General features: G+C 39.5%; 1 protein-coding gene across 1 annotated transcript in view; it reads left to right on the top strand.

Moving 5' to 3' along the window:
• Positions 1-622: 622 nt before the first annotated feature.
• arhgap10.S (Rho GTPase activating protein 10 S homeolog) overlaps positions 623-18,254 on the top strand; it is a 110,839-nt gene continuing 93,207 nt past the window's right edge. The window contains 1 exon segment of the mRNA NM_001093142.1: positions 623-1,015. Within this exon segment, the coding sequence (NP_001086611.1) occupies positions 862-1,015 (154 nt within the window). The 5' untranslated portion in view covers positions 623-861.

Here is an 18,254-nt window from a genome sequence, read left to right as displayed (position 1 = left end):
GTTTCCAAAGTACAAATAGGGTTGCCACCTGGCCGGTAATTTACCGGCCTGGCCGATAAAAATGATGGTTGATCCCAATGTTATTAATAGGGAAAAAAGATAAATGTATAGGAAGGCCGGTATTTTTTTCGAGAAAAGGTGGCAACCCTAAATACAAACCAGCCAAAGGCCCAAAAAGTTGCCCAAATCTGTACCTTGGCTAGTTTGTACTTTCAAACCCATCTGGGCTTTAAATTAGTAGCCCAATTTGTCTGGAAACCCGCCAACCCTGTGGCACGAGTAGGGGGTGGGGATCTCTTGTTACTTTGGGCACTTTTTCTTTTTAAAGAGACAGAGGCGTCCGTAGCGTATAAGGGACACGTGTCACAAATCATAGAATACAATTGGTCTTTAAGAGTTTAGTGGACTTGGTTCGGATGAAAGCGGAGCTGTGACTGGTTGTTGTGCCTTGGAACACGCGGCTGTCAGCACCGAACTGAGCCCCAAAATGGTAAGTTGAAGAGCCGGCATTATGAGGGCGGGGTCTGTGCTGAGGAATGTGTGTGTGTCAGTGCTGTGGCTCATGCCATGTGCAGATATTGCTGAAGGGATACACACACACACACACACAGACAGACACACACACAGTATGATGGAACGCTCCCGCGCCTGCACTGCCGAGTCGGGGACCCCCGCTGAGACACCGCTCTGATTCCCATGCTCGCCCTTAGGATCCCGTGGGAAGACTCTCCCAGTTCATCTCCTCCTCCTTTTCTTGCAAGTGATCTGTGCCGCCAGGCTGCCTATCCGTTTGCTTGTGCTTCGCATGCCTATTAAGGGATTTGTCAGGGAGAGCGGATCGGAGCCTGGGGGATTGGAATCATGGGGCTGCAGCCCTTGGAGTTCAGTGACTGTTACCTGGACAGCCCTTGGCTGAGGGAGAGGATCCGAGCCCATGAGGCGGAGCTGGACAGAACCAACAGGTTTATTAAAGACTTGCTCAAGGATGGCAAGAACCTCATTGCCGCTACTAAGAGTAAGTCTCTTGTGTGTGTGTGTAGTTTTGGCCTGTTTTATTGTCACATTGTGTAGTTTTCTGCTGCCCCAGGAACAACAACATGACAAGGGAATTAATAACATATCGCTCTGCTAATGACTGAACAGCTAAAAACATTGCTACTTGTCTCATCTCCCTCTCTCTCTAGCTGGGAAAAGTTTCCCCAACTGCTTGTTGTGCTACAAGTCACAGCAGCCCCCACACTTGCATGTTGTACTCCAACACCTGGACTCTAACACTGGGAGCACTTTGTCTGTTTTCTCCTTGTCAGTAGACTTGGCTGGTGCCCCTTCCCCCATAGACTGACTGGAGAACACAATTCCTCATTCTAATCCCATTGTGTAAGAATGTGTGGAAGCTGCAGCCGGCCAGCCACATAAGCGCTAGTCAGATTTAAACGCACACAAAGACTGTCGTGTATATTTATACCATGCACAAGAGTATCCTCCTAAATGATCTGTTTATAAACAGTGATGTCATCCGTTGTAATCCATGCTTAGTGATGTCAGTGGTGTCACGTGACTTACTCAAACTTGTGTGTTATAAAAAAACAATGTTTAAAGTATTCAAGTCACCATAGAGATAAAAGCACTTAGTCTTCAGAATCTTGCTTTATATGGCTATGAAACTCCTCTGTGACTTATAATATCCTTACATTTTACTATAAAGGCCATACACGGGCAGATTAAAGCTTTAGACCAATTTGGCAGTTTATCTCCCTGTGTGTGGGGGCTCCCGACGGGTCCTCCTGATCGATATCAGGCCAAAAATCAGCCAGATATTGATCGGTCAAGTTTGATTTTTTTTTTCTGCAATCAAGGACGGCATCAGCTAGTTGATGCAGTCCTGTGACCCATCGGCGCCCAATTGCAGCATTGTAATCCCATCATTTGGCCCCACCCGTTATCCCCCAGCCGCATATTGGGTTAAGATCCGCTTGTTTGGCGACCTCGTCAAACAAGTGGATCTAATAGTGTATGTCCACCTTTAGGCATACATTATTCACAAAATATCATGCTACATTATTCAGTTAGATAATAAATGATGATGTCATACAAAGTGTTTGGCACCATAAAGTCACTGAAAGGCCCCGTGTCCCCTGCAGGTGACCAATTGTACAGACCTGATACTGTATATCTAAGGTCTAATAGACACTGATTCTTGGCCTGCGTTTAAAGGAGAACTAAACCCGAAAAATGAATGTGGCTTAAAATGCCATATTTTATATACTGAACTTATTGCACCAGCCTAAAGTTTCAGCTTGTCAATAGCAGCAATGATCCAGGACTTCAAACTTTTCACAGGGGTCACCATCTTGGAAAGTATCTGCGACACTCACATGCTCAGTGGGCTCTGAGCAGCTGTTGAGAAGCTGAGCTTAGGGGTCGTCACAAATTATCAAGCAAAATGAGGTTTGTCTGTAATATAAGCTGATGCTACAAGACTGATCATTAAATTCTGATGCTAGTTGCACTGGTTTCTGTGCTGCCATGTAGTAATTCTCAGTATTAATGACTAATCAGCCTTATATTGTGACGTTTCTATTCTATGTGTACTGTATATTGTGAGTGGGTCCCTAAGCTCAGTAAGTGACAGCAGCACAGAGCATGTGCAGTGAATCAGCATTCTCCCATGTGATTTAGCCATACGTTGGACATACTGCCAGCGATTTCAATTACCGGCAATGGAGAGGCACTTTCAGGAGATTTGTCACCCGCAGCCTCGTCAAAAAAAATTGCGGGCGGCAAATCTTCCCATGTGGGCAATGGCACATCAGGAGATTAATCACCAGTGATAAATTTCTACTTCTGTGGGCGACTGATCTGAAAAAACTTTCCCACCAGTAATAATGTGAATCTGCTGTTGGCAAAACCCATGTGTTGCTTCAGTCTCCCAAAACAGCCTCAAGCGGAAACTTCTAGCGGTTTTGGGAGACTGAAGAGAAGTAAGGGTTTTATCACTACCAATTTACATTACTGCCCGTCGCCTGCAGAAGCAGAGTTTTGTCGTTGGTGATTAATCTCCTGGTGTGCCATTGCCCTTAGAGCAGTGGTTTTGAGAGATTGTGATTCAGGACACCTTTGAGATCCAACATTTGCTCAGAGTCTCTTTATTTCATAATAATGTTACAGGATACAGATTTGGAACCTCTGTCTTTACTGGTCATACTACAATCATACTTAGTTGGGTAGGGCAGTTGGTGGGCCCTATACACGGCCTAACAACATGCTGACTCAATCGCGATGGGCAGAGTCAGCAACTTTTATCACCCCATGTATGGCCAGCTTTAGCGGAATATACACCCAAAAATATTTATTGAATTGGTGCCAGTACATGAACACTAAAGCTCCCCATAGACGCGACGATTCTTCTTCCCGAACGACCGATTTTAGCGAAGTCCGACCAATCCTTCGAAATTATCGTGCGGTTAGTGGGATTCGAACGATCGTACATCTTATGATTTTTCGCCCGACATCTGTCAGGAAATTGATCGGCTAGGTTAAAAAAATCTTTGTCAGTCCCAGTGCAATCTATCTATGTTTGCAGGGCCAAGCAGGCAGCTCCCCTTTGTTTTCCTGGCAAATTGGTCTTTTTAGTTGATGGTCAATTCGTACGATCGTTCCGGGAAAATCGTGGTCTCACGATGAGGATCGGATCTTTTAAAAATCTCAACATCTATGGCCAGCTTTACTCTGCTTACCAGAACTGGATGGGCATTGCAAATGCATTGATAAAATACAACATTTTTGGAATTCTGAACTAGTCAGAGACTACAAAAGATGACAGGCTTCTTATGATGTGTGTGTTTACAGTATCTTGGATATATGTGAATTAAATAGGTTATAGGTTTTTTGTTTTTTTTACATTTCTGGCAAGATTCCAATGTTAAGTGATTCAGTAGAGTTGCAAGTATTCTGCTCTTTATATTATAGTCATTAAAAGGGAACAGTTTAGAGGGAGACAGTTATGCAACATGACCAGATGTTTATCAGCAAACCAGTTTGAATTCTTAAGAATAAACGTAGAAAGGATAATGTCACCTCTCTGTTTTCTGATGGCGTGACATTAAAAATAAAAAAGTAAATAGTGACAGGAGCTACCGCGTGCCTTTCAGGGCTGCGCTAAGTGCAGGATAAACACCTGTTGCTGCCCATGTTGCTTGCCATTGACATGAAAAGGGGTAGTTAAAAATGGTAACCCCCCCCCCCCCACACACACACACGTTATAAAAAGCCATTGATGGTTAAAATAAAGTTGGTGCTAGGGCCCCCCATACATTTTTTAAATATACATTGGTGCCAGAGCGCCCTTACAAGTTAATAAGAAACATTGGGGCCCCAGTAAATATTTTTTTTTTTAAAAAAAACATTGGTAGAAGGGGCCTATAGAGTATTAAATGAATACATCTGTAGAACTCATGGCTTCAGGACTTCAACATCGGCTCCTTTGGTGGCTTTGGGTCTTTTCACGGCTTCAGGACATCGGGACTTCGAAGGTTTAGTACTTTGGCAGGTGCAGCAAGGGTGGGGGGCCTGTCTGTACTGCAGTTTTCGAAATAGCCCCTTGCTGCTGCACCCCCTTTAGCCCCAGGCCCGGTACAATATTACCCTCTGTGCCCCCCTGTTGGCGGCTCTATCAGTGATCCATACTTGAAAGGTGGAAAAATTCTAAAAAGGAGGCGCATAGTTTTAAAAAATGAAGATGGATTGAAAAAATCTTTTTAGAATAGACCATTCTATAACACACTAAAATGAATTTAGTGTGAACAACCCCTTTAAAGCCACAGTCATTATGCATGCCAATTCAGCATATCTGAGGACATGAGCTAACCAGATATAAGCACCACTACTCCAGAGTTCCTTTGTGATTTGTGCATTGCGCTTGAGGAACAATCAAGAAAATCAATGCAATGTGGCCATCCTAGTTGTGCACAGTCCATTTGCACCAGGGCTGGACTGGGAGTAAAAAGCAGCCTTGGAAAAAAAATCAAAGCAACCCACATATAAGGGTAGTGGCCTTGGGGAGATTTGTCACATTGGCGGGCAGTCCCCCCCCCCCCCAGTAAAAAAAAATAAAAGGAAAAAAAAAAATTGGTGGTCAGGAGGCTTCCCCTATAAAAGTAAAAAAAAAAAATGGTGGCCAGGGACTGAAAAAAAAAATGACCACTTGTGTTCAGTGGAAACATCTTTAAAATTTGGAAGGCAGTCTTCTTCCTATTCGTCGACAGCAGCTTCTTAGTTTTCGGAGGCTTTGGCTCCCTTTTTCGTGACTTCGGCTCCCTTTTCGCGACTTATATAAATATACATAAATATAATGCATGAGAGTTGAGCTAAGTGTCGCATTGCCCTGTTCTTTGGCTGATTATGAGCTCAGGCCAAGAAACATCCCCTCAGCTCACAATTGTGTGTGTACCTAGAGCACATGGAGCACATGATTATGCTTATGAGTTGTGCTTAAATCTGCTCTATGTCTGCATGCTGGTGAACAAAATTACTCTGGGTGCAGGCACAGGAGAGCACGGATGACAGAAAATTGCAGGCTGAGAATCTACCGTGTGAAGCATTAATGGCAGGTAACCTTGTAGTGCTAGCTTTCTTATCTATGCTTTTTCCAAGACACACAAAGAGATAAGCTCACTTAATAGGATAGTTGTCAACGCTTGAATGAAAACTATTAGACAGGATTTGCTAATGTTTTGCAAATGCTTTTCTGTTTTTCTGAGTTCAGGTCTGCTTTGAAGACCTTATGAAGGTTTATAGCATCTTTTTTAGGGAATTCAGGCTTGAGACATGAATCAACTAGACCCAAGTATGTTCATTCTCTGGAAGATATTTGTGCTAATCAGTGGCTACATGCTCTACTTCAATAGAGGACTGTTTGCGCAAAACATCTCATAGTTGCTTGCTGTTTGTAGTTAGATGGAATACTAACAAATGCCGGGGTCCTATTTTGTATTTCAGCCAGGGCACAAAAACTTAATCTGGTCATCCATCATATGTGAGTATGGTACATGGTACTTAAGGAAGGGAAAATGATCAGTAATTCCTTTTCAGTTCCTGCAGTTCCAATCATTCAAGTCATTGGCCTGAATGAAAAGAATAAACGAAAGGAGGCCATACAATGTATAACCCTTCATACTGTATCGTACATCCCAGAAATTAGAATAATGTAAAGAGGGACAAAAACATCAGCCGCGCTACATTCATTTTGTGGCCACGCCCCCTAATTACCATGTAAATTTTTACAAATTTGTAAATATGAACATGTGAACACATTTCTGGAAGTTTTAGGGCCATGCTTTATGTGTTACAAGTATGGGACCTGTTATACAGAATGCTTGGAACCTGGGGTTTTCCAGATAATGGATCTTTCCGTAATTTGGACCTTCACACCTTTAGTCTACTAGAAAATCTTTTAAACATTAAAGGAGAAGGAAAGGCTTTGTGCACTTGGGGGTGCCAAATGTTAGGCACCCCCAGGCTGGTGCTCCTATCGGCAGAAAACTGCACCGGCCCGGGGTTATACAAGTGAGCACCACGGAGTGATCCTCTTTTGTCTTTCTCTTTCTTTGTGCGGCTGCGCATGCGCAGTAGAACAAAAAGCCGAACTTTAACTAAAAAGTTGGCCATTTCGTTCAACTGTGCATGCATCTGCCCCGGGAAATTTGAAGAAAGAAGAAGCCGGAAGAGGATCGCTTCATGGTGCTCTCTGGAATAACCCCGGGCAGGTGCTGTTTTCTGCTGATAGGAGCACCGGCCCGGGGTTTCAGGTAAGTCAATACAATCACTTGGGGGTGCCTAACATTTGGCAGCACCAAGTGCACGAAGCCTTTTCTTCTCCTTTAAGTAAACCTGTTGAGCTGGTTTTGCCTCCAATAAGGAGTAAATATATTTTAGTTTGGATCAAGTACATGGTACTGTCTTATTATTAACTGTATTAGAAACATTTTTTATTTTACACAGTCTCTCTATTTACATGGTTTTTATTATCACACTGAACTGTTCCTTTAATATCTCGATTTTTTTAAGATATTCATAAACAATTATTTAAGGCCATAATTTTACTTGATGTAGACTTCCAACAATAATATATATATGCATTTCTATATATTTGTACTCCCCCCCCCCCCCTTGTTGAAAGAAACAGACAAAACACTTTCAGTCTTCCAGTCACTAAGGTACCTTCCTTGCTCAGCATTAGTAATGTGTTTGTCTGTCTTTCGGATGTGCCCAAACAAGGAATAGTGTTTCAGTGTGACTAATGTAAGAACATATTTTGGCTTCTGTGGATTATTGGTGCTTTAGATTTTTAAGTCTCCTTTTATCCTAGTGTTATTAAATCATAATTTGGGTTTTTATGTAATAGAACGTGATTGGCCTCATTGAGAACTGTAGGTAGATTGGAAAAGGTCAATTAACACCTTTTGCATATATAATTTACAAGGGGTCACTTGCAGTGTAGTGTGATTTTTGGATGCAATCGAGATTTTTTTTTACCTTATGTGAAGCATTCCTATAATTTCATTGTACCAAATGACCCCTACACTTTTAGGTGAACCTCCCAGATTATCCTTTAAAGTTTGATTTATGGTTTACTAGCATATCATGTAGAGTTGCATTGCAAATGATCGTTGATGATGTTTTGTGACCACATACACACCATATTGGGTTTTCCTGTATTTTAAAGGAAAAAATGAATTTGGTATAAAGGTATAGATCCATTATCCGGAATGTTCAGGATCTGGGGCTTTCCGGATAACGGATCTTCTGTAATTTGGATCTCCATACCTTAAGCCTACTAGAAAATTATTTAAACATTAAATAAATCAAATAGGCTGGTTTAGCCTCCAATAAAGAATAATTATATCTTTGTTATGATCAAGTACAAGTTGCTGTTCTATTATACATAGATTTTTTTTAAAAAAATTGGGATTGTTTGGATATAATAGAGTCTATGGGAGACAACTTTTCTGGAGCTTTCTGGGTAACGGGTTCCCAGATAACCGGTCCCCTACTATTATACTATTAACACCAGAATTGTTTGTTTAAACCAAAAATATATACAGTAGCTACAACAGAAATAATTCTAACCAAAATTATTCTAACTGGATAGAAACAACTATGGATAAAAACAAACCGCAGTGGTGAGAGAAAGAAAACAGGTTACATAATACAGAGGATGAGTGTGGAGGGTGGGCAAAAAGAAGTGCAGGTGGTTGATGCTGAGAATATGCTAAGTGAGATGGTTGGGATGGTGGTTCAGGGGTTAGTGCTTCTGTCTTGCAGTGCTTGGTCTTGTGATTGATTCTGGCATGGGCACTAGCAATATTTATTAGCTGCACGGTTAAAGGAGAAGGAAACTCTGTAAAAAAAAAAAAACCCTGTACCTCCCACCCCACGTAGATTCCCTCCTCCCCCCAGGCTAACTGCCCTCCCGGGGAAATGCTCCACACTTTATACTTACCCCTCGTCGCAGATTCTGGCAGCGGACTTAACTGCATCCATCTTCCTGGTCCTCTGTAAATTGACTGGGAGATCGGTATGTCGGCGCATGCGCAGTTGGAGCAATTTGCCGGTTTGCGTCAACTGTGCATGCACCGAAATTGATGGAGATTGCCGATCTCCCAGTCAGCTTACTGAAGACCTGTGAAGATGGATGCTGTGAAGTCCACTGCCAGAATCTGCGACGAGGGGTAAGTATAAAGTATGGGGCATTTCCCGGGGGGTGGGGGGGATTAACCTGGGTGGAGGAGGGAGGGGGTCTACATGGGGTGGGGGGTATGGGGATTTTTTCTACAAGGTTTTCTTCTCCTTAAATTGGCCAATGGCCATACATGTAAAGATCCGTGCACTTTGAGGTGGGCAAAATTGACCAGGTGGTCGAATGGCATTGACATTATGCAGGTCTTTGGGCAAGAACCACAAGCCTATGCAGTCCTTGCTCCAACTGGATTTTTAAAACCTACCCAATTGACTTCTGTGTGATTTTCACCCAGATATCGGTCAGTCAGGCCCATCAGAAGCCCCCATAGACAGGCAGATGACTGTATGGCTGTATATAGGATAGGAAATACTTGTTTGGAATTTATGTGAATGAGCCATAGGTCACACTAGAGGGAAGTTGTGTAGTTTTGTCACATGCAAATTGTCAGAAAACATTAGTCTGTATGTAGGTCAATGGTATCTTGTCACTCTTTTGAAAAATTCCCACATGAAACATCTAAAATGTACAGCTAATTTGCTATGCGAAATCCTTATCAAAATTGTGTCTGGTTTTTAAGTAAATAGAAGCCCCAAGTCTATGCTAATGTTGGTGTCAAAGTGAGCATTAGAAAAGTAGAACATCTTTTGAATAGTGAAAGCATTACAAGGCAGTCTTGAAGCAGTTTATATACTTTTATGCTTTTTTTTTTAATCAATAACAGAAAATGATAAAAAGAAATAAACATTTTTTATCATTTAGTTTCAATCTATATTCTCAAATTTTTCAGTGCATCATTGAAGTGGGAGTTCCTGCTGTAATTGGGGCCACAGTATAAAAGTTGGCAGCCAGCTAAAGCATTTAAACCTCATGTCATAAAAGGCACACTGTTTGCCCAGGTGCAGTAACCCTTAGTAACCAGTTGCTGGGGTGCACCTACAGTATCGCACCTACTTCGAGAGCTCAGCTCTGATAGTGGTGCTGGAAGATGACGTCGCAGGGACAAATGTGGTGCTTCTGACACATTTGACTAATTTTTTTTTTTCTAAGTTCCTGGTTGTGCATCTTTACAGATTTTCTGTATTTTAACTCTTGACCTGTTCCTGAATTCTCTGATTGCTATCTGTCTAAAGCTAGCCATACATGTAAAGATCCACTTTTCTTTGGTGAGGTCGCCAAGCAAGAGGATTTTTCCCAATATGCCCACCCTGAGATAGCCAGGGTGATAGAATATCCAGCTGATCAAAAAACAAGTCCAGTGTACAGCTGATGCGCTCCTAGGTTTCGTCTGAATTTTCAAACCTGCCCCATCTACAACTGGGTTTTTACCCAGCTACTATCGGCCAGGCCCCTTTAAGGACCCCATATACTGGCAGATAAGCTGTAGACTCAAAATGGGCAAATTTGGAAGCTTGAATCTGTCAGCCTAACCAGGAATCTTGACTGCGACTTGTTTAACCTTTTGATACTATGCTTTTGCCTGTTCTTTAGTGTCTCTTTTCCTTTATCCTTGGTCTATAATTCCTTGTCCCGAGACACTGAGGTTTTTTTTATTATTAAAGTCCGAATGCCAAAAACTAGAAAAATTAGATTTTTTTTTTTACTACTAGAATTTTTCAGAATTTATTAAACCCAGTCAGAATAAAAAAAGTGCTCCAATCTAGACCTGCTGAGTTCATGTAGAAGTCAATGGGAGAAGTCCCGAAGATATCCTGATCTGCTCTGGGTTTCGTGTAATAATCCAAAGATTTTGTGATTTCCGGCTGTCAAATCTGAAAAATTAGTGCGATTCGAATTTTTCATGATTTTATCGGGTTTTTTCGTGCACAGGAAATTTTTTCGGGAAAATATATTGATAAATAAGGGGGAAAAAAATCTACCATGTGGATTTGGTCTGAGTATTTTCCAAACATTATGAGAAATGTTTGGATTCTGGTAAACGATCCCCTGAAACTCATTGAAACCGGTAAACATTTAAAATGTTTACATACAATCAACACATAATGCAGTGTTATTTAATTTGAATAAAAGAACCCTGGACAATGTACCAATGCAAGTAAAATGTAGTATAGGTGTCTGAAGATCTACATTACATATCTTTGTGCTATATTTTACTTGGACAGTATGAGAAAATGAGACTCCTTGGTCAAAGTGTTTTATTACGGATGCCAGATTATCTGCTATTTCTATATGACAGCTGTAGCAGTCACTAATAATAAAAAAACATATGTATGTTGCATGTGTTGTAATAGTTGTCTCACAGACTTTTCTGCACATGTTTAAATATATTTCTATCTATAGTATGTAACTAGTCATGCATTACATATTTTTGTGAAGATTCTCATTCATGTAGGTCAGGGACCCCCAAACTTTTGAACCCGTGAGCAACATTCAGATGTTAAAGGAGTTGGGGAGCAACACAAGCATGACAATTTGGGGTGCCAAATAAGGGCTGTGATTGGCCATTTAGTAGCCCCTATGTGGACTGTCAACCTTCACGAGGCTCTGTTTAGCAGTACAAGTGTTTTTTATGCAAATAAAATTGCCTCCAAATCAGTAATTCAAAAATAAGCACTTGATGTGAGGCCACTGGGAGCAACATCCAAGGAGTTGGAGAGCAACATGATGCTCACGAGCTACTGGTTCGGGATCACTGATCTAGGTCATGGTATATCTGTAGTAATAAGTCAAATGAGAAAGCCAGTCGGATGACTGTTGAATCGTCTTCAAGAAAAAGTTGATTTGACTTATTTCTACAGATACATGCATTACATATTCATGCTCAAATCCAGCTAAATGCAGTCAAACTGATTGAGAGGCGTTTCATAATGACCCAAAACATACAGCCAAAGCAGCCCAGGTGTTTATTAAAGCAAAGATGGGGAATATTCTTGAATGGCCGAGTCCGTTATCTGATCTGAACCCAATTGAGCATGCATTTCACTTGTTGAAGACTAAACTTCGGAAAGAATGGCCCACAAACAAACAGCAACTGAAAGCCGCTGCAGTAAAGGCCTGGCAGAGTATTAAAAATGAAGGAAACTCAGAATCTGGCGATTTCCATAAGTTCAAGACTTCAGGCTGTCATTGCCAGCAAAGGGTTTTCAACCAAGTATTAGAAATGAACATTTTATTTTCAGTTTTTTTAATTTGTAAAATTACTTTTGAGCCCCTGAAATGCAGTGATTGTGTTAAAAAAAAGCTTTCGTTTCCTCACATTTTTATGCAATCTTTTTGTTCAACCCACTGAATTAAAGCTGAAAGTCTGCAGTTCAACTGCATCTGAGTTGTTTCATTTAAAATTCAATGTGGTACAGAACCAGAATTAGAAAAAAAAAAGTTGTCTCTGTCCAAATATTTATGGACCTAACTGTACATGCCTGTTTATTGACTCCTAATGAAATAGAGCCAAATGTGTGTGAGAACGTCATAGGCAACTAAACTCCAGTCGATCAGGGACTGTTGTGAATAGGGTTGCCACCTTTTCTGGAAAAAAATACCGGCCTTCCTATATATTTATTTTTTTTCCCTATTAATAACATTGAGATCAACCATCATTTTTACCGGCCAGGCCGGTGAAATACTGGCCAGGTGGCAACCCTAGTTGTGAATGAAGAACCATTTCTTGAAAATATGTTGGGCCCAAATTGATTAAAAGATGATCAATTCAATAAATATATACATACGTGTATTTTGCATTGAAACCTACAAAAGGAAATTTGCAATTAGGCAAATGCTACATGTTGGGCCGACATTAGCTTTTTTCTTTGCCTGGAACCATTGCATCGGGCTGGGTGCAGGCACACAAGGCAGATTTCAGCACAAAAATGCTTGAATATGCATATTCACACCAACTTTGGGGCAATGCCAATGCAGGCATGGTATTTGCTTTAAACTCTTTAAATAGATTGGTAGAAGATATAAGGGATTGTATTTTTTTTTTTCAGGACAGTCCTGAATGTTGAGATTTGGCAATGAACTAGCGATTTGAGGTAGGGCCTAAAATATCTAAAATTTACATCTATTAGCAGGAATGCATTTTCAAAATGTAAACATCCTGAAAATGGCGTGTTTTCAGACAGAGGGCCAACATTATTTAAAGCAGTAAACACGTACATGTCTGATGTGAGTGTCAACAGTCAGCTTGTTATCTTGCATACAAATGCAATCTCTTATGGGAGTGGTTGGCTAACACACTGATAACCACTGACACACAGAATGACCGTGCATAGTTTTTAATAACATTACAATTAAAGTTTTTTGAAATAATCAAACTAGAAAGGTTCAGGCAAAGTTACAGTTTTAAATTACTTTGGTCATTGCTCTGCCTACTCACCACCACCACCCCACACAGATGCCTTTTCTGATTCTTTTGGCAAAATTACTTATTTTTGGGAGTGTGAGTGATCTTTGGACTCTCGCATGTCTCATATTCCTTATCAAAGCTATATGCCAGAGGGAAAGATTACATTCTTTTCCTGTTAGAAAACCTTGGTTTATGGTGAACATTTCAAATACGCTGAAACATAGTAACATGGTTAAAAAAAAAGGCTCATCTGTCAAGTTTTACCTTTAATGTCTGTATAAAACGCATATATATATATATATATATATATATATATATATATATATATATATATATATATATATATGTAATAATCTTAAAGCACCTCTTCTCTTCCAGTTTGAACAACCCCAAATTGGTGAGTCTCTCTCCATAACTGAGGTTTTTCATACCATTTACCACTTAGTCTGGATTCTCATGAATTTAATAATGTCCAGTATGAGCACTGGAGACCAAAACTACATGGCGTATTTTAGATGGGGCCTTACCATTCTCTCTAAATTTGAAGAATGACCCTCTCCTCCTTGGAATCTATGTCCTTTTTAATACAACTCAAAGCTGCTCAGGTGCATGACCTTACATTACATTTTTTTTTATTACACAATTTCTTTTGCCCTCCGCCATTTTTAAATGGTTGACAATGGCAGGGTTATTTGGATGAAGCACAGACTTCTATGGATTCATGTGAAATAAAATTTCACATTTTCCCCCTCTTTTTAGCTTATAACTGGAGTATTTGTTTTATTAAACTTGTTGAAAGCATGGGTTTATGAACAATCCTGCAACAAGTATCAATGATGTTGGTTTTGTGAAGGGCTGTCCAGGCCAAAACTGCCTACCCGGTTTTCCAAATTAGGAAAACCAGAAAGGATTCTGACTAGGCAATCGCTACATCATAGCCCTGCGCCTCTAGGATTCGACCCCGGGCCCACTACGAGATGGCCCGCTATGTCACGACCTCACCTCCCTGCCTGGAGCTAGTCGGGAGGAAAGGTGGAAACCCTAACTGCATTACCTCCAAATGTGCTCTGAAGTGCAAAATTACAACAATAAAGCTGGGTAGTTAAGCATGCATATTTTTGCACTTGAATTATGGGGGGTGCTGCATTATGGGTAAAAAACATGGCAGTTGCATCCAAAGGACATTTTAAAGGAATACTATAGCCCCCGAACAATGTTCTTACCACCATTTTCTTAATAATATACTTTTTAGTAGTATGTGCAGCCAAAGAAGTAGCCAGACAGTTGTAAAACAAATAAAAGTGTAAACTGATTTACTGTAAGGTACAATTGATTTTGTGAAATATAGTTGACTAAATTGTGTGAAAAGGTCTGCCTGCCTGATGATAAATAATGTTTGCAAGGCACAGGTATAGGACCTTTTACCCAAAATGCTTGGGATCTGGGCTTTTCGGAATAAGGGATCTTTCCATGATTTGAAACTCCATACCTCAAGTCTACTAAAAAAATAATTTAAATATTTTTTGCCAATAGATTTTGATTTAAATGAGTCTGTGGGATATGGTCTCCCCGTAATTTGGATCTTAAATACCTCCTAAATTGAAGAGAGGCAGAAATGTTTTGTTTTTGTTGTGGGGATCAGTAACTCTAGGAAGGCAAATGTTGAGTGGCAAACTTTTCCTTAAACTGCTATTTGCCACATCCAGGAAACTGTATCCCAGTTTAGATCCTAATATTTTCAAACTTACATCAGTTACTTACATTTTATTTTTGGTGTCATTTAAAGTTTGAAAGAAATGAGATGATGTCGGATGCTTGTTCATGCAGCCACAGAGTTATGGGAACAATTTTTGTCTCAAGCCCACATTGTAAGTATGGAATTACTGGCCACTAACTGAGGATACTCCCTCCTTACTTGTTTGTATCAGATTTCTTTGGTATGCATGCTGCTTGAAGGTAGAAACAACTTATTTTCTAGCAAAGCAAAACTGTCAGTAGTAAAATAAAAATGTTACACAAGTAAAATCAGTCCAATTGTTTGTTTGGGAGGTGTGATATATATTTCTTGTTTAGTTAATAATTGTGTAAGCTGGCAGCTCTTGGCATATACCGTGTATCCTATGGGTGTGTGTAGATGATTGACTTTTGACTCTTGAGCAGCTGACACTAGCTTCCTTCCAGCTGCCACCTCTGAAATAAAATCCTCCTTCATCTGTCTTGCTGCATAGTAACTACAAGCTAGAGGGTTATATCAATCCACTAATCCTTTTTTTTTTTTTTTTTTTTTTTTTTTTTTTTAAACAACAAACCATGGTACCACTACCGTTTATTATTTGAAAACTTGTTTATTAATCCTGGTATACTGTATGTAGGGGTATGGTGTATTTATAATGTATAAATGAATATAGGGGCATGTATAATAAAAGGTGAAATAGAGCTTGGCAAAGGTTGCTTTATTTACTTCTATGAGACTTTATTATTAAAGGGGTTGTTCACCTTCAAATGAACTTTCATTATGATGTAGAGAGTGATATTCTGAGACAATTTGCAATTGGTTTTCATGTTTTATTTGTGGTTTTGGAGTTATTTAGCTTTTTATTCAGCAGCTCTCCAGTTTGCAGTTTCAGCAGTCAGGTTGCCAGGGTCCAAATAAGCCTAGAATTAGAGACTGGAATATGAATAGGAGAGGACCTGGATAAAAAGAGGAGTAATAAAAAAGTAGCAATAACTATACATGTGTAGCTTTACAGAGCATTTGTTTTTAGATGGGGTCAGTGAACCCCATTTGATAGCTGAGATGAATCCAAAGAAAATAACTAAAAAAAGCTATATATATATATATATATATATATATATATATATATATATATATATATATATATATATATATAAAGACCAATTACAAAGTTGCTTATAATTGGGACATACTAAAAGTTACTTTAAAGGTGTACCACCCCTTTGAAACACACGCACGCGCGCACCATATTCTGTAGCCCTGTACAATTCTGCTATATCCTCTCACGGACATTTTCTCCTTTTCTGACAGAAAACCTCACTGCTCTTGACTTAAACAAAAATTTCCAATTTCATTTTGTGCCTTGCTGTTGCGTTCAAGGTTAAAACCTTTGAAAACTCAAGTTGCAGGTAACTTAGTCCCCGTATAATGAAGCAGTAGAAAGTTGTTAACCTTTAAAATAACTTTTAGTATAATGTAGAGAGTGATATTCTGAGACAATTTGCAATTGGTTTTCATTTTTTATTTTTTTTGTTATTTAGCATTTTATTTAACAGCTCTCCAGTTTGCAGGTTTAGCAGTCTGGTTGCTATGTTCCAAATTACCCTAGCAACCTTGAATTGGTTTCAATAAGAGTCTGGAATATGAATAGGAGAGGCCCGAATAGAATCAATAACATTACATTTGTAGCTTTACAGAGCAGTTGTCGTTAGATGGGGGTCAGTGACCCCCCTCCACCTGAAAACCTGAAAGAACCAAAAAAAAATTAAACATGAAAAGCCAATTTGCTTAGAATTAGCCATTCTATAACATACTAAAAGTTAACTCAAAGGTGAACCACTCCTTTAGTGAATCAGATAAATACTGTATTATTTAGGACCTCTTGTGGTTTTGTGGTCATACCCTCATTGTAACCCCGCCTAATGGTGGTGAGCACAACTTTCTCTTTTTCTCTTTTTCCCCCATAGCCAGTGAACCAATAGTCAAATTAATCTTGTGTTTTTGTTTATTTCAAGGAAATTATTTGTAGACATTCTTTTGCTATATAGGAAATTAAGATTTCAGAAGATCTCTTTTTCCCACTGTGGCCTTTCTTGCAGCATTGGCAAAGAAGACAGGAAACCCCTCCCACCAATATTTCTGTCCCCTTCTATTTTTGTGGTAGAATAAATCAGAATGAAAACATCTGCAACTGAGAGTTTTGTTTGTTGTGGAAGTTGACTGCCGTTGTACTACACTGGGAAAGTCTACATAATTTTGGCTTGATGCCACCAAAACGTTTTGTGAGGCCTGTTTTGAAATGTGTTCTACTATTATCATTTTTAGAATGCAAGAGGCAAAAGTAATGGTAGCACCAAACACTATTACTCGTTAAGGCCTTTTATGATCACTAATTTTCAGACTGGCTTGTAAAAACAAATGGTTATAAGCATGCATGAGCAGCCTAAGGATCACACAGTCTATGATCACATATTTTCCTTTTACATGAGTGCTGCCAAAATGTTGTGCCATAGTGAGCTGTGTCATGTCAGAACACAGAGTTTGCTCCATATGTATGCAAGGCTTGGGGTAATGTTTAGCCCCTGTGTATGAGTATACTAGCAGACCTAAGAGTTCAAGAGTCATGGATAATTAGCAATTGAGTTACATACATACTGCATGGCAGCAGAGAACATTGTGAATTCTGTCAAATTTAATTGCAAGTTACCCATTTAATATGTAGAATTTATTTGTCCATTGAAAAAAAAAAAAACAAAGTCTGTGTTATTCAAAAAATGTACAGCTATTGGAATGTTTTTTGGTAGTGTTGTTTTTTTCCGGAAAACATAAAAATAACTGTGGCATAAGTTTTGATATAAAAGTTAAAATACCAGCTCCATGCCAAACTGCCCTATGTTTGTAAGCAGTACCTTGAATGACACTTGTTTGTGACTGTTGATTTTAGGCCAAAAATGAGGTTCAGTGGGTTAGAGAAATGCCTAACCTTAAGCTCATTTCCACTTGCGTTCTAAATAGCACAAAATTATGCAGGTGTTGGGTATTTAATTCCCCGTGGGTTGAATAATTTCTATAAGACGTGGGCACTTTAGATTTATCCCAAGCATATTGCTTTAAAGGAGTTGTTCACCTTCCAAAAACATTATTTCAGTTGAGTTGTTTTCAGAATGTTCAATATAAACAGACTTTTTTCAATTGCTTTCCATTTTTTATTTTTTATTGTTTCTGCAAAATTTGAAGTTTAAAGATTTATGTTCCAGTCTCTGGTGTTTCAGTCTGGCAGCCCAGTGATCCAGGAGCAGATTTTGAACCGTACAATTTGCTATGTTTAATGGCTACACTAGTTAATGCATTTCTCAGCAGTATCTGTGGAATATTAGCAGCTATTGTATCAATTCAGCTGCGTTTAATGAAGCTCAGCAGGGACAAAGATAACAAAACTAAATGTATCAATTTAGAACAGTTACAAAGTCAGCGAG

Source organism: Xenopus laevis, chromosome 1S (assembly GCF_017654675.1).
Source record: "Xenopus laevis strain J_2021 chromosome 1S, Xenopus_laevis_v10.1, whole genome shotgun sequence".
Classification (NCBI taxonomy): Eukaryota; Metazoa; Chordata; class Amphibia; order Anura; family Pipidae; genus Xenopus; species Xenopus laevis.
This window is presented reverse-complemented; position numbering and strand designations above follow the sequence as displayed.